The 25,152-nt window shown below is 45.3% G+C and overlaps 1 protein-coding gene across 9 annotated transcripts in view; it reads right to left on the bottom strand.

Moving 5' to 3' along the window:
- Nucleotides 1–25,152, bottom strand: part of GDPD5 (glycerophosphodiester phosphodiesterase domain containing 5) — a 163,127-nt gene that overhangs the window by 103,689 nt on the left and 34,286 nt on the right. For 8 of the 9 annotated variants that reach the window (XM_084494788.1, XM_084494783.1, XM_084494786.1 and 5 more), the window contains exon 2: nt 605–779. In XM_084494788.1, the coding sequence (XP_084350914.1) occupies nt 605–721 (117 nt within the window). In that variant the 5' untranslated portion in view covers nt 722–779. Of the gene's footprint in view, nt 1–604; nt 780–1,313; nt 1,437–25,152 lie in introns of those variants that run through there. The other variant, XM_084494790.1, reaches the window with a different exon arrangement.

Below are 25,152 nucleotides of genomic sequence, written 5' to 3'. Positions count from 1 at the left end.
GTACACACGACAGCTTTGAAGCTTTGACAGCAGTTTTTTCATCCTCCTCACTGCAAACACAGCGGGTCCTAGGGACCCATCTCCCAGCCCCAAATGACCAGGGGCACATGAGTCTGGCCCCAGCTGCCTGGATTTCCTCTGCCAGACGGAATATAAGCTGCATTTGTGCAGGGGAGGGAACAGTCACTTCTAACAGCTCCTCTGTTCATCCCCAGCTGGTTCTCACCTCCCGCTGCCTTCACCTACCTACAAAGGTATTTCCACGTGTACAAAGCAATGCAGGTTCCACATATTTGGCCAAAGATGGAGCAAACACACAAATGACAGAGGAGTAAGGAGAAAACAAAACTCTCCCCAGCACCAAAAGGGAAAATAAGGACAGATTTAACCAGACCCATACCACTCAACCCCACTGAGCACCAAGACCAACAACCCATGCCCGTCTCTTATATCACCCACAGGCCGAGGACTTCTCCCAGATGCAATTTATAAAAAAAAAAAAAAAAAAAAAAAAACACATACAAAATAAGCACCCAGCATTTTCAACCAGCATCTCCCTCGCATTCAAAGCTCTTGGGCTGGGTTTTCACGGTTCGCTACCCACCTTGGTGGTGTCATCGTGCGAGCGCTGGTACCGTTTCCAGCGGCAGCCATAGATCCCCGTCAGACAGGACAAGCATAGCTGCGGCTCGTAGTACTGCAGCGGCTGGTGTTTAACCATGCTCCTTCCAGCCCCTCAGGAATGGGGTATCAGAAATCCATCAGGTCCTGGGAGCGCCCTTCAGCAAGAGGAAAAAAAAAAAAGATAGAGGTGGGAAGGAAGTTAGAGGTGCCAAGTGATGTTTTAATACTTTAACAAGCAATTTAATAATTAACCATGTCCTCTGGCTATTGAGAGAGAAGAAATGATAATCAGATCTATTCCCAGCCCTGCTAATGTCTCCAGCTTGTTACTCAACAAGACTGAGGAGTTTAATTAGTCTGCAAGTTTTATTTCCTCGCGCTGTTTCTCCCACACCACTGAAGAGGAATGCATTCATGGGAGCTACCGGTGAGAGAAGCCACACAAGGACAAGAGCAAGAGATAGACTGCTTGCTGCCCAATGATTAGATTCATAGAAATGATTGAAATGTAAAGAACCGTACCCTCTGCAAGCACAGCCTTAAAATTGATTCAGAGACCTCTGCAAAGCTGAAACCCTGCCAAGCTAAATCAGTTTACGGTGAGCATCCTACGGAGGCTGCAAAACAGTCCCAGGCAAGGAGCTAACACTTCCGTGCAGGCTGCAAAGAGGCAGATATTACCCCCCTACCTTTACAGCAAACATTCACCAGGATGCAGAGCTCGGTGCAGCCTTCCCCCAGCACGGTTCCCTCTCTACCAAGCAGCATCCACTCCCAAAGGACCAGCCGGACTCTGAGGCTCAGTTTGCCATGCGTGGGAACACCACTGCTTGAAGGGAAAGTACTCTGCTCTATCGATTACAGGCTCCGTGCGTCACAGGGCTTTTCTTTTTTTTTTTTTTTCATTATTACATACTTAGTAGCTTTGCTTTTATCTCCGGTGAGATTCATATCAAGAACAGACCGAGTCACCGTACATTCTTACTAATTCATAGAGTAAACGTTCGGGGATGGGAACCTCAGAGCAAACGCTCGCCAGTCTCGTGGCGTCACATCGCCCTTTCGGCTGTGCTCGCTCCCACCAGGGGTTTTCCAGTTTCCTCGTGCACAAGCACACACCCACAGCCCACACGCTGCTGTCTCCTGGATAATCAGTGCTGTTTGAGTGATGCTCAAGGGCCATTGAGCTTGCAAAGTGTTCTGCTACCTTTCCAGAGTGCACACAGTATGTGGGCAGTAAGCAAATTGCACTTTCTATAGGGTAACCACTTCATGGCTATGTACGTAGGATGCCCAGTGCTCAGGTCTTGCAAAAAGCTGCTACAGCTTTGAGCAGCAACATCCTCACTGACAGCAAAGCCTGACATGGCTTGAAAAAAGTATCTTAGCCATCTGAAAACCCTTCATTGCCATGTCCTATGGAGGGAAGCCTCAAAGAACTAGGCTGACCCCCTATTTTTCATTTTAGCCACATCCCCTGAGTTCATCCCCTCAGGATGGACACAGGATGGAGGCACAAGCACATCCAGTCTGAAACCAGAGCTATTTGCTGATCACATCGCCTCTGCTCTCTCCCAACTCATCTGCCCCAAGCTCTGTGCCCCCACAACCCCATGGCCTCGTGCCCGAGGTCACCTCCCCACCTGCACTTTATCTTTTCTCATGCTGTTTATAAAACCCAGCATTAGTTACTGCACAAGTTGCCTCTTCCCTTCCCTCAGCTGCTGTCTGCTTTGGTTTGTCCCTAACCAGACCTTCCCAGGCTGCCTTCCCCACGTGCCAGCAGCACACCGCAGGCAGAAACAACTGTCAGCTGGAATAGGACATGAGAAGCTTGATGCTATTTAAGGGACTTGGACAAAGCCACGATGTCTGCCCTGAAGATCCTGAACAGCAAGTGATGTCAAGATGCAGGACACAAGCAGGATTTAAAAATCATGCTCAGTCTAACAACCCCACCACCAAGCCACATATCAGCGTCCTGAAGACCACGGTTGTTATGAGAAAGCCTTCATGAACTGACTTCAAAAGGACAGCATCTCTCCCCATTTCCACCTCTTCTTTATTTAGTGATGAGGACAAACAGACCCTCTCCGTCGTCAAGAGCTTTGACCAGGTGTTTTATTTGCTGGCTTACAGGAATCACATTGCAAACTCAACCAGGAGTGCTACGCTTGAGCATTTCATCACCCCACTCTTCTCGGCAGCCACTAGCTCTTGTCCAGCCCAGACACCTGGAGAAGTGGTGCCATACAGCAGAGTGCCAAAGCTGGCAAGGCTGACTTTTCAAAAAAAAAAAAAAAAAACCCAATTCATCCAAAATGCCAAGAAGCTGTGAACAGAAAGTGCCTACAGCAGTAATAAAACCCATATTCTGTGCAAGTCTTGGATCCACCGGTCCTTTAGGGAAGTTACAGCTACAGCATTTATGAATGAAGCTACATGAAGCTTCATTTGCTTTATAATTCAAAGTTTTACAGACTTAGCATCATTACAGCACGATGATGTACCTGGGGTTTCCAGAGACAAGAGCTACATCCATCCATATGTCCTTACGTACCAAAAGAGATCACAATCTAAATGGATGGCAACAAGGGAAAAAAAGGATAGAAAGCAAGAGAAGATGACAGTCAGTGCTGCTGTTTGACAGGGGTGGGCTATAGATAGTCAAAGAGTAAACCAAGGCAAGGGACTACTCGTAAACTTCCAGAAGTCTTCTAGGACAGGTCTGAGACACAGATTGCATGTTCATCCTCTCCCAAAATAATAACTAAATAGAAGTCTATCTGGGAATGCAACTTGGACCCCAGACTCTCATAAACACAGGGGAGGGGGAAGCATGGGAAGCTTGAATAAAGCTTCAGTCTAACATTTTCAGGTACACAAAGAACTTTCATCTCAGGGCTACCACAAGGATCCCTGAATCAAGCAGTTCAAGACCCACACACACCTCCTCATGATGGCTTATCCAGCAAAGCCAACAGTTAAAGGCATGAGCTTTCACCATGGTAAGCTGCACATCCACAGCTAGAGGTATCAGAGCCTTTTCAAATAGCATTGCATCGCTTTAATAAGGTACAAGTGCACTTCACGGGTGAAGACGGACCAGCAATTGACTCTTCTTCCTAAAGAAAAACCCTCACCAGCAGCCAGAGGAGATGCAAACTGTTCAAGTTTAATGTCCAGTTCTGACAAGCATCCACCAGCCTCCCACAGCAGCATCTAAGCCAACATCCCCCAGACTCCTGACACAGTTTTGGAGGGTTTGAGTGCTTTCGGTGTAAAAGGGCAGCCAAAAAAAGCACATCTGTTGATCAATACCATCACCAGAAGGCACCTCTGGAAGGTTTTATAAAACTTGCAAGGCAAAATATAGCTGAGAAGGCTCCGTGCCCCACCAAGTGAAGCTGTTGCCCTCATCCTCTTGCTGAACCACTACAGGGACACACGCTATAGGACCCCATAGATTTTGGGTGCAGCAGCTCTTTCATCCATTTCAGACTGCCTTCCATAAGAGAAGTCAGAAGCCCAAAGAAGAAATCCAACATAAGTTTAGAAAAAGACATTCCTGAACATAGCAACTTGAGCACCTTTGCCTTGAACTACACAAGGCACAGCCTACAGGCCTAAAATCATCCCCTCTTCTCCATCAACGTCATTAGGAGATGCACAGAAGTCCCACGCAGAAAGGAAAATAAACAACACAGCACCCATCCTCCCCACCACACCTACACAGACCAGGAGGTATGGGAACAGACTGAAGCACAACAAGCACGATGCTGGTGCTCAGGACAAACCACGGATAAAGTTGCCAAACTGATACCAGAGCTCCTTGCTCGGCTGAGATCATGGACTGCATACTTACTTCTGCCTCCAGAAACGGATTTAAGGGAGAAAAACAGAAAGTCCGCACCTTACAATCAGTGTTCCCATGACATCTACAGCTTTGAGGTGGAGAAAGCAGGCTATGAATGATTCAAACCTCTGCTGGTTAGCGTTACGTACAGAAATGAAAACAGGAAGCAAGACAACATACATTAATTATTCAAATCCAGCAACACACACCAGAAGGAGAAAAAAAAAAATAAAATAAAGCAAACGCACATAGCTCATCCTCCTTGATTTTAAAGATGCATCAGCTGCCAATAGCTACAAACATCTTAGGTCTGAATAACCAAGTTTGGAAGCCGGCTTGTCCCAAAAGGGGGAGCAGGGAAGAATCCATCTGAAAATACAGTAGGAGCATTTTCTGAAGGCTCCGGGATGCCTAATTAGCACACACTGCATTCCTGAGGTCCTGGGCTGTGGGTATCCGTTACAGCCCGCGACACATTATTCCTTTCCAAACAGCTTTGGAACAAAAAAAACCGGCAAGAGAATCCAAGTTGCAAATTTAAAAGGGAAGCTCTCTGGGGAGATTTGGCCTAAAAATTTGGATTTTTTTTTTCCTGTATGAGTTAACTCCTCCATCGCTGTAGCCTTAAAAGCCTGGAGTTGGGAGAGAACAGAGCAAACAGGACTGATCATTAATCATCATTAAACCATCTCAATGTAATCATTTTAGCAAAGGGAAGAGCAGCAGCACAAATCCTTCAGTGCACTGAGTAAATAATGTGAATGAAGCCTTGGAGTATCAGGTTTAGTAGCACCTAGCCCTCTCGCAAGGCTTGGTACAGCCCAAGCCCTCCCCTGTAATCCCTCTCCACTTTTTTTATTTAATCAATCCAGTTTCACCCAGGTCAGGCTGATCTCATCCAGCACCTTGGGACAAATCTTTTAATAGCCCAGAGACCAGCAGCTTACTGCACATCCAGCAGCATTATCGGCATTACTATTCTGAATGCCTACATGGTTTGGCCAGGATGATTTGGGGAAAGAGTCGAGAGCAAGGTGCTGCTGCCTGCCTTACCTTGACCTCCTACCTCCAGCCTTCTCCCAGATCCCCTGGGCTGGTACAGTGCAGTATGTGACTTCTTGCTCAAGCCTGCCAAGGATGCTGAAACTGCCTCGGCACAGAAAGAAAACAGAGCTGAGGATGTTCTGATGGAAATTCGTGAATCCTGAAGTCTAGGGAGAAGCTAGAGTATGAAAACCCAAACAATCAGGGAGAGCAGGAGCATTGTGGTCTTCCACAACATCTCCACCCATCAAGACGTGGCTGGAAGGACGTAGCAAGTGGAAAACAGTCTCTGTGAGGTTTGAAGAGGAGGATCCCATAGTTTCAGAGAGGCAGGTTTGTTGGGAGAGTGATGGGGACAGAAGAGAAATGCCATGGTCACCACAGCCTCAGTGTGCTTCCACCACACCCAACGATGCCCAAGGCCAGCACAGCAGGGGGATGAGCAAAACCAGAGCAGGCCCCAAGCACATGAAGTGCAATCTCCCAAAATTCAGGCCTGAGCAAACTTTCCCCGCTTGCGGTTGAAATAAATGCCGAAAACACAGGCTCCAGTGGTATCTGAGATATTTTCTTAACCAACCCATTTTAAAAGGGCTTTGGCATATCCTACCGCTTTCCACATTAAAAGTGTTTTTCCTCACATTGGTGACTCATGGGATCACTGTTTATCAAGAATCTCTGTCAAATTTCAACATCTCCATCTCTTATTAAAGCTTCTATCAAGCTGGTTATGCTTAAAACCTTGTTAAGCAAGTAATTACCTATTCCAAACACATGAGAACATTACTGATAACCAATTATCCATATTGATATTCTTGGAAGCCTTCAGGTCAATTGTTTCCTTAATTACACTGGAAAATCCTGATTTTCTTAAAATACTTTCTCAATAAAAGAAGTTAATCTCTTCAAGAGCAAGCCCTCCAGTTCTACACGCAAAAGAAATCCTTTTTGCCTGGCCAGGACTGAAGTGGTTTAAAGCTTTTAAAGGAACTGATCTAAATCCTTGTGACTTTCACGGTTTTCATAGCAATCTTTCTTCTTTAACATGCTGAGCTCATCCAAAACAAAGTAATGCAATTTCATTTTCCCCAGCTTGGAAGACAGGAATGGAAGAGGGACAATATCCCCATCTGTTTAATAATAGAACAGCTCCTATAGAAGGGATGTTTGCTACAAGAGGAGATCTATATGCACACGCTGAGCAGTACTTTCCACATTTTCTTGGCTCATGCCCAGAACATCTCTGCTCACAAGACCAAGATTTAATTTCGAGGCAGGAACAGCAAGAGAAGAGAACCTCAAAGCCATGAGCAGCTTCAATCACTGAGATGCTGCCTCTTGTGACATAGTTCCTTGTGCCCTTGATGGTGGTGGAGGGTGCCCAAGGAGCAGAAGTGGTGACCCCTCAATTCCTGAAGCCTTCTTGATGAGCCAGTGGGGTTTTTCTTTCCAGTATCTTGTTATTCCCTGCTCTGGAAATCAGGTCAGGTTAGAGGTCTCCTACCTTTTTTTCCCCCCAGTGACAAGCACCCAATTTTATCCAGGCAACACAGAAGAGTCCCAGCACAAGGAAAAGCATCAGATGTGTTAAAGTGCCTGTCGCCACCAAGATTTTTCCCTAGCAAATAAACAATTAAAAAAAACGATAATCTGAATCCATTCATTGCTGCGTATGTGCAACAAATAACTGTTCCAGTGACAAAAAATATGGAGGGGAAAACTAAAGTTAAGAAGAGGCCTACAGGGGTTGATTTATCAGAGAACTCTTACGAAGAGAAAGAGCACTGTTTCCCTGATGCCTGGTGATGCCAAAAACCCTACGACTACATCCTAGCCCAGGCAGACACCCTGCAGAGCCACTTTGATTCACAAAGCATTGAGTGATGACCCAAATAGGCAGGAGCTGTCTGACGTGTAGCCCCTATGGGTCTGACCTCTTGTTTATTGTTCTTAATTTTTTTTTTAAAAATTAACACTTTGAAACTAGGGCAGCTTGTAGTTCGGGGGTTGTACACTTCCAGTTAATGAGAATTCAGACTTCAAAAGATAAACACTTCAAAGGAATTACAAAAGAAGAACTTTTACTTTAATCTCACTAAATAAATAAGCGCGGCACATGCTAACGCCCTCTGCAATCTAGCTTCTCAAACATTTTCCACAAACTAAAGGCATGTCGGGTGCCCAGCATTTTAAAGGGCTTGAAGAAGCGGAACAGGACACCGGAAAAACCTGTACACACTTCTTACAGAGCAATAACCAAACAGCATCTCTGCTTTCTGCATGAGCTTGAGCCTTCACAACAAAACCTTGCAGGTCAAGACACCAGTGCAGCTCTGAAAGCCCAACACTTGCTACAGTCAAATCCATCGAGTAGACTCAGTTGTCTCCCTTCTTCCAAAGTTCAGGAGCAAACTGCACCAGTTTCATAGAGTCCTGCCCTAATCCTGCCAGATTATGGCTCCGCAATAATCCCAGGCACCTGCTATGACATCTAAAACCAAAAGCCTACTCCTTTGTCTTGGTCCACATGGAATGGACAAAGCACAGACCAACCACCTTCAATAAACTTGGTTTCTTCTTGGAAAAATGTGGAGACCCAGCTGGAGACAGATTAGAGTTGACAGATGCCTACAAGGATCTCCATGGGCTGTTCCCATCTGATTTTTAAGTGACTATTTACTGGAAACCAGAACAACCAGCTGAAATGGGTTCTGGTCCACATGCAGAAGTCCAAAGGCCACCAGAAGTCAGACCAACAAAGCAGGGAGGACACCCCACACGTTTACTCGTGTTGCTGTCTGGTCAAAGTAGACCAAAAGGATTTCTGCACAAGAGATATTTAATAGTTGGAAGCAACAAAGGCACTCCAGTCTATGAAATAGCAGGTGATAAACAAGGGACTTGCTGGTCCTTTCTTGTGCCAAAGTGTGTCTGGCAACGAGTGTGAAAAGTTTGTTATTTTGGGGGCTGGTGGAGAGATGGGCAACAACAACAGCCAATGCCTCATCAATTGCTCACATCTATTTTTTCTTTTCTTTTAGAAGTAGCAAAGAAGTTTTAAGCAGCCCAAGAGATGTAAAACCTGATTCGCCCTGGCAGAGAAACTATATAGGCCACTGAAAATACAGGTGGCTGGGGCGAGTTGGAAGTACCCAAAAAAGTTAAGAAAATGCATAAAGTGCCATAGCTGGTATGGTAGAGGTCTACTTCCACTTCTGAGTGTATGTCATAGGGAAAGCCCAAGTTGGGCCGCTCACAGACGTGCCTCCTGTGCTTCAATGGAAAGGCTGGCAACTGCTGAACAAGGCAGGATGCCGTTTGGCAGGCACAAAAACATTATTCCACTGCTGGAACATAAATGTTAAGCTCATTTTTAAGCAAGGCTGAAAGAGACTTTTAAAAAAGGGTAGGAAGATTAATAAAGGAAATATCAGCAGTACCTGAATTCCCATTCCAAGGAGTTAATTAGCTCTATAAGCACATTTCTTTTATATAGTGCTTTCTGGCTAAGAGCTAAGGCTCTAAGTGCTGCACCAGGGTCACTTACCCAATTAGAAATACAAACAGTTTCACATGGAAAGCCACAGCAGCCAAACCACTGTGCAATCTTTACACTGGGAGAGAGGATAGCCCCATCCTTCTGAGCCAGCATTTGGTAGGCACACGCTAATTTCCAAGCCAAAAAAAAAAAAAATGCCAGGAAGCCAACAGATTTCAGCAGTGCACCAGAACATGATGATGGGTTGAAAGTGATGAGGGCATCCCCAGTCTCCTGGGCTGTGAGACCCTGAACCAGATCAGCCAGAAGGAGATCCATCCCTGAAGGTGTTCAAGACCAGGTTGGATGAAGCCCTGGGCAGCCTGATGTCATGGGAGGCATCCCTGCACATGGAACCAGATGATCTTTAAGGTCTCTTCCAACCCAAACCATTCTAGGATCCCAGTCACTTTTATAGAGTTATCCTGCATTTAAATAGTATTTAAGGGAGCCAGCATTTGGAAAGAGAGAGGGCAGCCTCCAGGACGCCAGCAGGAGTTTCCACGTTACACCAGCCAACTTTTTACGCCATTGCTGGTAAACAGTGGAGAGCTCAAAGCGGAAGAACCTCTGGGTTACATCCTTTCCCAACCACAGATAAGTTGGGGACACAATTTTCAGAAGGCACAGGTTCTCTAGTACATGTCTGTCTCAGATCATTGTCTCTGCGAGAGAGGAAGATGTGTGGGTCACACAAAAAGCCACCAAATCCCATCACCGTGGAGCAGTGCCTCGGCACCATGCCTGGTGGAGCCACCTTGGGACAGCAAGCCAGAAATGTCCAGACTAGCACCACAAGAGCACAGCAGACCAACAGTTAATAAAACCCAAAAAACAGCTCAACAGTAAACTGGGGTGGAAAAAGGGAAGGACCCAGACAGCACCAGGAGCGGCTGTTGATCTTGGCAGAAGGGGTGGAAGAAGCGGTAGCTGAGTCACAGAAGAAGTCAGGCCACAAAGTGCCAAGCAGGTCTGGGGGAAGCTGGATGGGGAGGGAGGCTGCATCTTGTCCGGTGCATCCCACGTTCAACCTCTTTTTGCCTACAAACATCTACTAGTGTGCACTGTGATGCCAGCAGAGTCTGGGAGATGAAACCACATCAGTGGAGACAGCCAAGGAGGAAAGGAAAGTCACCAGTGGGAGAAAATACTAGGACCAAGGAAACACAGCTAGATGCTGAAGAATATCTGAGAGTTCCTCCGGTTGTTTTTAAATGAAATCTCTTGATTCCTCAATAAATTTTAAAAAGATTGCTCAATAAATTTTAAAAAGATTGCACAGCTTTTCCTTTCCGCATACCCCAAGAGCTCTGCCATCTCTGCCAAGATGGAGAACAAACGTTTATATCGAGCCTTATCCAGGCTCAGCATGTGTTTTTGCTGAGGAACTAAAGGGAAACAGAAGTGTTTTTGAACATGCACACCCTGCCATGCAGTTTCCTTTAAAGACAAGCTTCTCCCCCCCTCCCTGATTACCCTTTCCTACCCACACCCCGAAGGGTTCACCATAACCACACGTGAATTGCATTAGCGGGCCCTCCGAGGGGCAGTTTTCATCTCTTCTGGAAGGTGTTAGCAACTAGAGCAGAAGTCGGTCCAACACGTTGCTACAGAGGGCTTGTCATCTGCTTTCCCCAAGACGTGTTCCCTGCTGCACTGCTGAAAGTTTGGTTCACGCCAGCAGGAAGAGAGGAGAATTGCACGAACCACGCCAACAGCGCTCATCTGAGAAGGAGCAAAATGCCTCCACACCCACAGCACACACTTTAATTGAAACAGTAAGTTGAGGGGAAAAAAAAAAAGCAAGATTTATTTTACAATCAATACCGTGCATGTCTGCTGCGCAACTGCTATCCAGAGAATTAAGCGCGAATGTCCCTGACTTAATGAGAGGTGGAAAGTCCTAGTTAAATGGATTACAAGCTCTTTATTTCCTGTGATTGATTCCTTCCATGCGGCTGCAAGAAACGTTCTTCAAAACTGTTCTTACACAGTAGAGAAGCTAAACTGGGGGGCAGTAGGCTCGTTCCCCATGTACCAACCGCTCCTTCCCTCCCAGGTAAGGCTCCTGCCCACAGCCAACGTGCACAGCTCTGCACCAAAACACCCTCTCTGACCATACTGAGACCCACACACACAAGATCTTCTCCTCTGCTTCTTCCAAGACGTTGTTATTTCCCCTTCCATTCCCAAAGCAAACATTCACTGCTCCATCGCGGTTTTCTGCTCCTCTGTAGCTCCCTTGTCCTAAAAGCCAGATACTGTTTTGGCTTCCTACACCGAGAGGGCATAAATTAACTTGATAAGGCTCTAATTGAACAGCAAGCTTCTTCCCACTATAAACACCCTGCGTATCCCGTGGCCAAAGTAATCAAAAAAAAAAAAAAAGATAGCAGGATCTGGTGACATGAGAGACATGAGGAAGCCAACCCCATCTCTGAGATTTTGGAGTTTCTGACTCCAGCACTTTTTCCTTTCCTTTCCATTGTTCAAAATCAGTCCAGCTGCCACCAAGACAGACCACTGGAACCCTCGAAAGTATTTCCAGGCATTCATTTTTGGATAGAGCACTCAAAAAAAAAAACTGATGAAGCCCAGGAGATAACCAAAAATGGCCAGCCTCCATCAGTAGATGGATATAGAAGAACTGTTCGTGTCTCTATTTCTCTCTCCCTGTCTACATTAAAGTGCTGAGCAAAACCAATAGTGTCATTGCACATAACAAGAGTTGAAGAACGCATAGCAACGCCAGAAGTGACATAAGCACAAAAAGTGGCTCAAAAGGTTCATGGAAGATGCACGCAAAGTGTCTCAAACCTGGAGATATGACCGATGACTCAGGAAGACTTGTGATGCTACAGGTATCTCTGGAAGGTTGCAAAAACTCCATCCTTGGAGATTTTTTTATTTATTTATTTATTTATTTTTTTAAGACCTGGATGGGAAAAGCCTGGTCCAAGCTCACATTAACCCTGCTTTGAACAGGGTGAGATGCAGCAGAGCCCTCCAATGGTCTCTTCCCACCCCAGTGGGCTGATGGAGCAATGAAGAAATGAAACATTAAGCACCAGCCCCACAGGAGCCCCAGCTTCCAGAAGAACACACACACAGGTTTTTCAAGTGGAAACCTCCTAAAAAGCGACTCCATTTTACCACCACAATCCCTTTGTGCCAAGCTGTCAGAGCAGACTCGCACAATTGGCACTTTCCACTTCATCACCTCCACTACAGCTTTTAGATCACTCAAAAAAAAAAAAAAAAAAAAACTTAAGACAATCAAAGACAAGATCGGGAATTATACTCACACCCCCTCCTCCAGCTATTTCACAGCAGATGCTTTGACTTCTGGAGAGGAAGGGCTCAACTCCTGCTCACCCCTCTCCTGTTCCAGAGATGCTCAGAGGTTTGTCTCGCGTTCCTAAAGCCTCCTTCCAGTTGTGGCTGAATTCTTTCCAGTCCTGTATAAATCAGTCTCTGTTCAATGCAAGGAGGCAGACGCGACAGTTTCCCTCCCAGAGGATTTACAAGCTCGATCCAGGCACCGCGCAGTGAATGAAAATGGCATCCAGGGAAACAAGCAGGCAAGGAAAGACAGGTGACAAGCACCAGATCATACAGTCACTCGTTCCAGGTAAATACTTGTCTTGACTGCTGATGTGTGTACTCAAAACCCAGGAGCTGATCTTTAGGAAGACATGAATAAGGACAAAGTGATTTTACTCTGTTTGCAGCCGCATAAATCTTTCAGGGGAAGGGAATTTTCTCGTTTCACTGAGCAAGTGGTTGCAAAGTTCCCCCAATGTGTTCTGCTTCCAGAAGAGCATCTCAAAACGCCAGGCAAGGTCATTGCGACGGCGGCATCAGAAGTGACACAGCAAGGGAAGAGGAGAGAGGGTGAAGCCAGAAAGGGAACCACCCCTCCAGATCCACAGGGTGACTCCCAGAGCAAACAGAGGAGACTCATTTCCAAGCTGTGCCTGGAGAGTCCTGTTAATAAAAATAAAAACCAGAACTCCCTCTGACCATTGCATCAGCTGCTATCTTATTTTCCTTATGGAAGGGAAAAGTCATGAGGGATTCATAAACTCATTTACTGATGCAAATCCAAGACCTATCAGTCCAAGGGCTTTCAAACATTTTGCTTTCAAATGTTTTTGAGGACTTTTAGCACAACGAGCATTAACCCAGCCTATTCCAGAGCCATCCCCAGCATTAATGATGCTCTTCCAGACATTTACCAGTGGCACCACCACTCAGCATGCTATGAACAGTGACGAGCAGAGTGGCAGAGCCAAATTAGTTAATTATTACAGTGGAAGAATGACATCTGCAGCAAGCGGCCTTTGCAGCAGGACAGCCACCTTTCCTCCACCCCTGGTGAAACCCTAAGCAAAACTAAATAGACCTATTTGGGTGGACAATAAATCACTGATAATAGGGGCATCCTATAATTCATGGAGCGTCAAGCACTGCTGCCCATCCTTACAGCTATTTCCACCTTTCCCTCTCATCCTTCACAATGAGAAGATGATTGATGGCAGTCAGGCAAAGATACCTGGAGCAAACTGGTGAGGTTACAGCAGGCTTTGGAGATGTCACACAAAGTTCTCCATCGAATGTGCCTCAAAGCATCAATGTCCACATCGGTCACTGCTTACGAGCCTCATGCTGCAGAGAACGTGGTCTTGAGGCAAGACCCCAAGGGGTCCATCAATGCACAGTTATGTAGTTTGGTGGGAATTGCTTCCAGCCCAGAGCAGCTTAGCCAAACATCTGCAGCAGCTAAGCAGCAAGTCCCACAGGAGCCCAGAGGCCAGGACGCAACAGCACCAGTATTTTTCTTCCCTTCCCCATGAAGCACTGAGCTTTCTAGGAAAAAGCCTCAAAGAGAAAGAGAGAAAGCTGATTGTTCTTCGTAGCCCTGTGACAATGCAGTAGGTGAGGGGAAAAACAACCGCAGACTTTTACCGGGGCAGAGAGCTCAGAACCACAGACTAAAGATCAGTTATGCAAGCATGCAGTCATCGCTAATAAGCCTGACCGGAGGGAAATGTGCTCATTCAACAAGATGACCTTTCCTTCCCTACCAAGAAAGGCATGGATGTCACCGCAGGGATGACACAGACACCACCTAAAGCAGACCTTTCAGCACCAGGCAAGCAAAAAAGCTTCCTGGAAGTCTTTTGATGAGCCATCCTTATGCAAGCATCAAGAAAAGCAGAAACACTTGGTAGTCTGCAAGGCTGAAGCACCTACCTGGGAGCATCATGCACCTCACACCTGGAACATGGACCAAAAAGCAGCTGCATTCCAGGAAAATGGAGGAGGACTTCCTGGCACACAGATCTCCCACAGAAAAGCATCTTTTTCTTTTAATTGTCCATCCTGGGTTTACTTATTAAGAGGTTCCCATGAAAATTAGCCCATGTAGCTTGAAAGGGCAGGTCAGCTGCACGCAAACAGTTTCCAGGATTAAATGGTTTTCTTTCAGCCTGGTTCACTTTCTAGCAGAGCCCATTTGGGGTTTTCATCTTTAAGAACCTGTCTAGATAAGAACATTGAGGAAAGCTACCATCCACAGAAAACAAGCAGATTTCCTTGCGCTAGCCAAGAGCTAAAAATATCTTTATTTTCAGCTTATTTTTCTAAGAAAACTCCGTCTGCTTGCATAAGTCTCTCTGATCACGTACTCTTCTCTGCTCTCCACTACCCTTCCCTCCCCAAGCATCAATGCCCTGGGGCCTCAGCCTCTTCCAAGGCAGAGCAGTTGTGCACTGACAAGCTCTCCAAAAGATGCTGCTGGGTGGAAAAGCATCGCAGGAGCCCCCCAGGGGAAGAGCTGTCCCAGTCCAGCCCACTAGCCCAGATTACTCCACACGTACAGCTGGAGACATGAAAGGATGGAAGTGGGAAGATTAAACACTTGAAATAAGTCCCAAAGAAACAGATTTCATTTGCTCTTAGGTCTTCTTTTTTTTTTTTGTTAAATGGAAAAACTTTGAAAACAGCTCACGTTAAATAACTTGCTGGATGAAGGACCAAGCCAGTATCTGCTACCTCTTGAAAATACTTAAAAGGTCTTGGAAAAAAAAAAAAAAAAAAAAAAAAAAAGCTGGCTTATTAACCAAATTAAGAGAAAGTACCAAGTACCTAACAAAGCACCTCTGCAAGTACAAACCCCGTGAGAAAAATTCAGGTTTAGGCTTTACGAGCACTAGAAACAAAACAGAAAGGACCATCAGCTAGCAGTATTTTGTTATTGGAATGGTTCTTACACAATCCTAAAACTCAAGGGCAAGACTTACCCTTCCCTGGATGAGCACACCTGAGTTCAGCACCACCAGTAGACTGGATAAACCAGAAGACTTAATCCTAAAGGAAAAGAACTGGCCAAAAACGGGGAAAAAAAAGAAAAAGGGACTGCTACAGAATGCTGCATTTCTTAGCTGGGTAACTGGTCAGACTGCAGAAGAGAGGAGGAAGGTGGAACTGGGAAATAAACTGGACCAAGGTACAAACGATGGTTGGTTATATAGTAATAGGAAGCAGGCAATCCCTATGCAGCAAGGAAGAGCAGTAGTAATCCCAGCTTGCTTCAGGCCACAAATGTGAAGATGAGCAGCAGGGAAACCCAAAGATTGCATTTAGCAAGAATCGGTTTATTCAGATTTGCACAAGGCTGCAATACAAAAACCCCTGCATTAACAGGGTAAAGAACTACCTGAGGAGCAGGAAAAAGGTATATATGTATATTCAACAAGAAAAATACTTTAAGGCCATGGTACCAAGTTCATAAAAATCTCCGTCAAGCACTCTAAGCCAAGAAACCTTCCTCTCAGGTTATTCAGGGATAAGAAACATCTTGAAAGTTCAGGAAAAGGGCTGACCTAGGAGGAGTTCATAGGGCCTAGCATAGCTACCCCATTTATAAAAGTGACCGGGGTCCTGCTACGACTCAAGGATTCATCAAAAGCACAAGGCAGAAGGCACCTGCATAGCATAACGACTTAGGTTAACCTACCATCCATGAGAAATAAAAGACGTGAAAAAACATACTTCATGCTTTTATTTCAAAAAAATGGCAGTCCATTTTTTTCTCCTTAAGAACCATTTTCAACTAAAAACCAGGAACCTGACATAGGTGCTCCCTCTGCTTCATCGCCGCAAGACTTTCTTCACCTCCAATTTCCCCTCCGTCTGTGAGATGTAAGCATTATGGTCTAGCTAAGGCATAGGAGATTTAGCTTCCACACCACTTGCTAGAATTAGAAAACGATTTTCCCAAACAGGATACAACTTATAAACTGAGCCAGGTACCTTTACATCAAGATGCAGCCCAGCTGATGTGTGACAGCAGCTCTGTATGGCTCACGGTTGATTTGACAGTATCTGAATTTCTGTCGATCTAGCAGACCTCCAACAGGTCCTTTTTTATTCCCGGTAGCCTGATCCTATTTTTGGATTCTGTGGGCTTATCAGCAATATGTTTGTCTATTTTTTCCATCTCTGCTACCTCTTAAGCTGGTTCAAGAACAGTTATGCAAGAGTCCCTCTGGTTACAATGGAAAGGAGACACTTTCTTCTCTGACCTGAATTCTGGCAGTATTAGCACATCTTCCACATCTCTCAGCCACAGCCTTCCTCATTTTAGAGGTGTAAATCAAATCAATCAGCTGCCCAAAACTCAAATATTTTAGGCATTAGAACACAGAGCACTTTCTTAACCAGAAAGTGATTATTTCTCTTTACAAGTCCCTGCGTGGAGTGACTGAGACTCTGTGCCTGAAGAAGTTTTCACTTTTCTGATATGGTCAGCTCACAGCTCAACTATTACGTAAACATGGATCTGGAAGCTCTTAAGCCAAGAAAGCTGGGGAAGAACAAATACTGCAGCTTCAAGCCACTAAGAAGCTTATCAAGAAGTCTAAGAAAGGATGAGACAGAAGACTGCATCATTCACAAAAGAGTCATTCTAATGTCTGCACCCAGCAGAGCTAAAAGGAGTTACTTTTGTTGGTTTTAATCAGCCCACAGGCATCAAGTGAGACACATGAAGGAAACTTCTATTTCTTACTGCTCTCTCCAGGTGAACAAGTCGTTTCACTACTGTTATTTGAAAGCAGACCAGAAGAAATCTGGATTAATAATTGGTAGAAGTCACCTCCTTTCCTAACCAATTCAATGGGGAACCCTATTTTTTCATGTTGTGAACTTAAAAAAAAAAAAAAAAAAAAAAAAAGCAGCAGACTTAAACCCCTTGGGTCCACATTTTTCCTGCATCACACAGTTCCTGCTCCTCTAGCAATGCTCTTGCAGTCAGCCTCTGCATCCTGCAACATCACACCAGGCTCTGCCAAACCACGAGGTTCAGCTGTAAGGTTTTATTTGATCAGCTTGCTTTACAGATGACCTCAGAGCTGACCTGAGAAGGAGATTTGACTAGGTGACCTCATGAGCTCCCTCCACAGAGGGCTTACATTTTTCCTAGTCTTCCTTCTGTCACTGATGTGCCTGATTTATGCACTGATTTATCTCACCAGTCAAGGGAAAACATGGCTCTGTTCTGCAGTAAACACAGCTAGACCCTGTTGTCCATCATACCAGTGGGACCAGTATTGCCAATACTGGACAATCTCATTGTCTCCTGTTAAGAACAATGGTGAATGAGCCAGGTCCATCCACTGAGAAATGCACCACAAAGTACTACAAGAAAACTGAGAAAAGCAAGCAGAACAGACTATTGCTAACAGCCACAGTAAAAGCAAGTCTTTTCAAAATCTTGGAAGCACAAGAAGTGTTGTATTTCATCCACAGCCTCACGTTAATTCTTCTGCCGCACATCAAGGCGCTATGGAAAAGCATATAAGACACAGCACATGCTTCCTGATAGCCAGCTGCCAAGCAGCTATTCCACCAGGCTCAGGTCTCCAGCAGCAGCTTCCACACAGGAACGAGGTTTGCAGGGAGAAGTTTTGGTGTCTGCCTCCTTGGATAGGGAGAGCACAATGCAGTGACCAAGGAAAAAATGACCACTACTCACACTGTACTCAGAAGCGACTTGGAAAGAGGGAGTTAGAAACATTGAGTGTTTTCCCCTCTTTCTTCCCTCTCTCAATGGATGTTTCCATTAGAGAAACAAAGTGCCTGACCAAGTTTTAAAACAGTCTGAGGTTTGCAGCCAACAACAGACTCCAAAAGAGTCTGGTCAGGATGGAAACTTTTTTCCAGCATAAACCCCCTCAAGCTAATAATGTTGGCCAAATCACTGTAAATCACCATCTTCTCTTTAATCCTTGCTATTAACTTTTAGCTTTCTAAGCAATTTCACGTATTCCAGAAAGCTGGGGTTTTGGATTGTGCTGCTTTCCAAGAATATCCATTTCTCTTTAGCAGCATAGCAATTGCAAGCTATTGAGTAGGCTGTGAGACTTAAAGCCCTAACCCCTTACCTCACATCTTCCTCAGTACTATTTAAGAAAGGCTGACAACATTCTCACTGCAGAAAACACTGCCCCAATAATTAGTAAAACATGGTAAATTTTAACTTGAATAACTTGAACGTTATGCATTTTGTAATGGAATTGTTGTTCAATCTTCTGCCAAGCCCCCAACAATTCCACATTTCTTCCTTTTTTTGTTCTTTTGAGTATGGACTGAAGCCTGTTCAAACTTTTTTTTTTTTTTTGTAAACAGCTGATACCACCTGCTTCCAGCAGCAGGGAGGAAAGCAGAGCATCACACACCTGTTTCTATTCCTGGGACATTATGCAAGCATCTTCTTCACACGCCACCCACACTTTGGTCCTCAATCTGTTTGGCTTCACAGCATCCCTCTCAAGTGAAAACATGGAGGCAGCTCCCCGTCTCGTCTAGCTCTGTCTTTCGTCAGGCTGTTCGTGTTTCATTTCACAGCTTAATAAGGTTTGTTCCCTTTGCTGGTGAAATCTTTGCTACCCATCGTTTGCTCAGCCCACAGGTTTGAACCCAGCATATGCAGCTTGCTCGGCACACCCCAGCTCACAAGTCCTCTCCACAACAGGTGGCTCAGCTTTTACAGGAACATAAGTGTGACTTCTCTTAAATCTTCTTTCAGCTCAAAGTATGCATTTTAAACAGAGCATCCTGAAGTCTATGGGTTTTCTGTCAACTAAGCTTAGATGTCAAAGCTGTCATTATTCAAACTCTCAACAGAAAGCCCTGACTATTTACTATAATAGATATACAAGTTTGACAAGCCCAACCCTGATACTTGACCACCATACACAAGGAAATGACCACAGACATAAATGCATTATAGAAAATAGTGGAAAGGGGTGGAGACAGCTATTCTTTGGTGACAGGATGCTCAGTAAGGGAAGCACCTTTCCCTAGCACAGGTTCCTTCCTATTAGGCTTCAAGAAGTTTTTCATGCTCTTGGAAGTCACTTTCTATGACATTCTAAGTTCATTCTTGTCCAAAACACTTCAACCACATGGCCCAAGATAATCCCACTGACAGTTTAGACATGGCTGCAAAGAGCTCCATGTGGTCCACAGCCTACAAGAACCACTGTCTCTACCTTTATCTATAGAGAAGTTTCCAAATCTATAGAGAAGTTTCCAAAATATAAGGCTGCATGACTTTTAGATGGGAAAAAAAAAAAAGTGGTTGTGCCACTAAGCTCACATTACCATATTTAGGCAAGTAGGATGGAGGGGAACATAGCATATTTCAGAAAACCCTTCATACAGGACAAGGGTTTTGCTTTCTTCCAGAGTGAGACCAAAAGCATTAAGATGACTCCCAGTTGGGGAACCCCAACCCTGTGCCACCAGCTTTCACAAGATCCCTTATTCAGAAACTTCAGGAGCTAGACATGATAAAGAGTAAGTACTGGGATCTCCCAGGCTTGTTGGAGAAAGATGGAAATGCTTCACTGATTGTTATCACAAATAACTCCCACCAGCTTATCTTACTGTCCCAAAAGACCTCTTCTGCAGAGCAAATGATGTCTCAAAACATCCATCCTGGGGCAGCCCAGTGAAAGTCTTACAGAAAATCTTGAGGGTATTATACACAGCACCTTATTTCTTTGCTGTCGAAATACAGGGAGAAGAATGGAGATTTGGGGATTTGATATAGATGGATAAATATTTTCACAAGGTTTTGCAAGGAGGGAGCTAAGAGGCTACAAATACTCATCTCACAAGGGCCAATATCCTTGGTCTTCAGCGCTTCCTCCTGCTTCCAACATTAGCTTAGGATGAGCAAAACATGCAACAGTGACATCCTCCAGAGCATCAGCTCTAACCCCCTACCAGGATCTGTGGGAGTCACTGGAGGAAGGAGCAGAGCACACTGGGGAGATCAGAGAACAAGCACAGCAAATCACTCGGTTTTTCATTAGAGCCAGAGAGTATAAGAGCACAATCTCATGCTTGCCACAATCTTTGAGGTTGCAGAAACAGCTTAGACCCACCAGTACATTGGTTTTCCCCGTTTCTTCTCCCACTCAAGCTATCAAGGGGAAATTACTGAAACAAAGCCCTAGAAGGAAGAGGGTCTGGTGTGCTCAGGAGCACCTAAAATGCACCAGGGAGATCCAAGCAGGGTGGCCAGCTTCCTTTACAGCCCCACCTCAAAAGGGCATTGAGACAGCACACTACAAGTTATTTCTTACCCTCAGCTTGTAATATTTTGGGTCTACCCTATTCTGTGGCAGGTTTCATAAGAAACTTGTATCTAGGTTGCCCAGACTTTCCCTGCACTCTAGGAACAAACCATGCGTGATGAGGTGACCTTCTAAGCACTAGAAGGAGCAGAAGGAGCCTGATTTTTTTCAGGAGAGTTCAGCAGGTGGCATGCATAGATTTAAAGCCTGTCAGGTATCATTGCTGAAGGCTGCAAGGCCAACAGGATCATCTGTTTTATCCCAAAATAAAAACAGCCTTCTAAAGCTGACCACCAATACAGGAGGAAAAAGGAGGTACGGGATCAGCTCCAGCAGATCTAGGAAAAAAATAAAAATCACAGGCAGAGCAGAAGCAACAAGAAAGAGCTTTTAAGAGGACAGTCAATATTCTTGGCAAGAAGTTTGAGATTCACAGGGTGGGTTTTTTTGCTGCGTGGTCATGCTTTGTTACAAACACTCCTTCCCAAGGAGGCTGAAGCCCTGCACTTCCAAACACAGTTGTCAGCAGCTTACAGAGCAAATATTCTCCAGGGCAGTCTCGCACTACTGACTTCATATTTTCACATTAGAAGCCATAAGCTGTATTCAAGATAGACTCCATCTTTGTATTAAAGCAAAAACTCAAGGCTGTCGTAAGTTATAATGCAGTTTATTAGCTGAAAAGTATTTCCAGCTGCAGTTATTGCCTACTAGAAGCGGAACTGGCACCCATTCATCATCTTACTCCTTATGAAAGGAGGCTGCACAGGCAAGGCAAAGCTAATCACCAATTTCTTGCTGAAATCAGGTCCCACAGGTAGAGTCACAGAATCACAAAAATTTTTGAGTTGGATGGGATCTTAAAGATCATCCCATGGGCAGGGGACATGCCCTCACAGCATAGGGTGACTCCATCCAGCCTGGCCTTGGGCACTGCCAGGGCTGGGACACCCCCAGCTCCTCTGGGCAGCCTGGGCCAGGCCCTCAACAGGCAGAATTTCTTCCCAAGGCCTCTCCTAGACTCCAGATCTCTCAGACAAAGATTTATGCATGGATCTAGTAGCCATTTGGCTATTCTTTGCAGCAATCTGGGTGCTACTGAGCACAGCTAGAGCACGTTATTCACTAGGACACTTGCCCAGAGTACAAATACCAGCTGGGCATCAGCAGCTGAACAGAGAAAGGTGAGACGTTCAAGAGTTCAGATTAAAAATAGCTTCTTCAAACAATACCTGGAGGTGGAAAGAAGGTGAGAGGCAACAACACAGAGCAGAAAAGGCTTTATAGCGACAAAGATGCTGGGCAAAGAGTTATAAGACTGTCACAACACTTGTGTGACTGCAGCATCATCCAGGGGATGGAGCCACATCCCACAGTGGCAAAAGCACCATTTTTTATTTTTTTGCAAAAAGCAACATTTTTTGCATGCTTTTTGCAAAAAGCAACAATTTCCCCTTTGCTTGCTGGGAACAGGAATACACGACAGATGAAGTGTATTACAGCCCTGAAACCAGGTTACCTTAAAAGCCCATATAAACAGCAACAGTTGAGTGCCCTGGGTGGGGAGGATTAGCTAGATTTGTGCACACACACAGGATGCATTTCATCTCGGGGGTATTTTCAAACAGAAAGACAATAATGCCTTTTTGCAACACCTCTCCTCCCCAGATGATCTTTTATACACCCACGTGTTGCACAAGCCTGAAAAGAGGTTCTCAGCATGCAGACGCGAGGCTTTTAAGAGAAGACAGCACAATTAAAAACCTAGTACCTGAAGGGAACAATGGGACATCCACATGGATTAATGCGGGCAGAGGGCTGGATGGCAGGTACAAGAACAAAACATCAGGAGATGCTTCCATTGCAATTATCTCAATCCCCAAACCTACTCTTAAATTACATTCTTCCAGTGCTTTAAGAAATACTCAGACCATCTTATATTTACTTTTAAGCAGCCTTTCTATTACCAGTGTTTGAGCACGCAAAGCCCCAAGGAAGGAGATCAAGCAGCAGGGCAGGATGGGGAAAACTTCAGCTCCCAAAAGGTGATTCCTGCACAGAGAACTCAATGCTGCTGACACTTTGGGGGCAGATAAACATTATCAGAGGAGCCACAGACAGGAATAAGTGTGACTGCCTGCTCCTTTCACAGGCCTTAGATGCGTTCAGGTTGCAGTTTCACTAGAGCAAAGCGGATACGCCTGATAAACCACCCCGAAGCTTCCTTGGAAAAAGAAAATGAGTCACTTCTGGCTAGATGCATGCACACACTACTCCAAAAAAAAATAAAAAGAGGCAAAAGATCAGTGAAGTATTGACCCTGCTCAAAAACAAACTGAAAGTCCTTTGAAACAAGGATCACATTTGCTTTAACGTAGTTTCTCTCTATTGCTTTTACCCACATGCTTGCCTTCAGACCACACAGCAATTTGCTTTATAGTTCACACTGGCAGAAAGAAAAAAAACAAGCAGGCCTCCAGAGCATCTAACCACAAAAACCCTCAGCAAAAAGTCACCTACACTGTGAAAGACAGTCCAGAATTGTGCAGCAGGTTTTTCTTTCCATCACATGCTGAATCTACGGGTTGAAACCCTCCCCTACAAAAAGTCACCGATCTGGGCACCCGATTTCAGGAAGTTTTGTTGCATTCCTCTTTTAGTCAGATTACTGAAAAACCCGACAGAGATGCTGAATCACCCAGGAAACACAGTCTGCTTTTGAACTGGGGACGAGAAACAGCAACAAGAGCTAAAAATCCTAAAAGGGATGCCCCTGTCCCTAAAACTAGGGAGACAAATTGTCACCATGCTATGAGCAGCAGCTCAGGGAGAACAGCCAGTTTCTGCAAATCTCTGGAGTAAGAGAAGGGATAAAAAGGAGATGAATTGTGACACTTTGGACCTTAAAGCCTGCAGGTTCACACAAGGATGGTGCCCCCATGCAGCCTACCAGCTAATCCCACTCTCCTGTCCCACCCTCTGCAAGACCTCATTTGACACACTTGCATTTCAGGAGCATCAAAGCTTTCTCTTGCAATGAGCAAAATCACAATGAAATGCTTCAAGTGCCCTGCAGCCCTTCAGCAGTGTTCAGGTGCTTGTCTGGTTGCCACAAGCCTGCTATGCTCCATCTCCCTCTCTTCTCCCCCACCAGGACCATGCAAACCACCACCAGAGCCCACAGAAGTGCTGAAAAGAAATCTCACCATCACGTTTGCAGCACGGATGATTTCATCCCAATTACTTGCTCTTGTCATGCAAAACAAAACCTACAAGAGAAGGTTTAAATCCTGACCAAGAAAAAAACACAACCACCAACATGAAGACACTGCTCCAGGCAATCATTTCAGATTTTACATGCTGGGATCAGCCTTTGAGTCTGAGGAGGTTCCCAGAAGTGCTCTCAGAGGGCAGACAGACATTAAAGCACAATTATACATCTGAATTTATGTCTTCACCCTCTGATTCAGGGCAGCCCAAGGAACACGCACATACAGGAACAGCTTGTTTAAAAAAAGAGGACCTGGAAAAAAGTGTGCATGTTATGCCGAGAAGCCGGGCAAAGAATGCAAATTCTGACCTACTTCTCCCTCCTTGCTGGAGAGGCAGCTGCTATTGCTGCTCTGCAAGCACGAGAGACGAGCAGGAGCCCTGCCAAAACTGCTGCAGCGATGCCTCTTCCAGACGCAGGCTGCACCGTGCCAAGCTCCTTGCAAAGCCAGGGAATCGTCCTTCTGCCTGGACATCGAGATCACAACCGCCTGGTCCAGCAGTCAATGAAGTCAGGGTGGACAGAGGTCACTGAAGGGCCTGGATTCATTTTTTAGGCCTGCATCCAACTCTTTTGCTAGTGCCTTCCTTAGCTCTGCTTCAGGGGTGAGGAAGAGCAGCGTCCTCCAGGTAGATGAGAGGCCAGGTGCCTTCATAAAGCTTCTCCCCAACCAACCTCCAAGAGGAGAAGGACATAGCCATTAAGGTGATGGACACATTGTCTTGACTACAACCCCAACTGAACACCCACAAAGTCTTCCCAGGATCCACATGAGTCATCCATGCTCCTCATGCAACGGGAGAGAGATGCAAGGAAAATTCCAGAGAGAAGGAACATGGGGAGTTTCACCCAGCAACTCTTCCACGGAAGGAAGTTTCCCACTTATTACACAAGCTGAGGCTCTCAAACTAGATCTTGGTGCTGGATTATCTACCTGAGAGCCACCAAACCGCAGGTGAAGCAGAACCAGTAGCATTTAGGCAAGATTCACCCTACCATACTCATCATCTCAGGAGGATTACTTTTCTCATGTACTTGCAAAAACACAGCAGCCTGTTTTGGAGGGTCATGAGAAGCTTTCCTCCCAAGCTATCCCACGCTCCTTCCTGCAGGAGAAAGCCTTTCAGAGGAAGAAATTCACCTTATCTCACACGGATGTGCACTGATA

The sequence above is a fragment of the Aythya ferina genome (assembly GCF_964211825.1).
Source record: "Aythya ferina genome assembly, chromosome: 1".
Taxonomy (NCBI): domain Eukaryota; kingdom Metazoa; phylum Chordata; class Aves; order Anseriformes; family Anatidae; genus Aythya; species Aythya ferina.
Note: the sequence above shows the minus strand (reverse complement) of the source record. Positions and strands in the feature narration are given on the sequence as shown.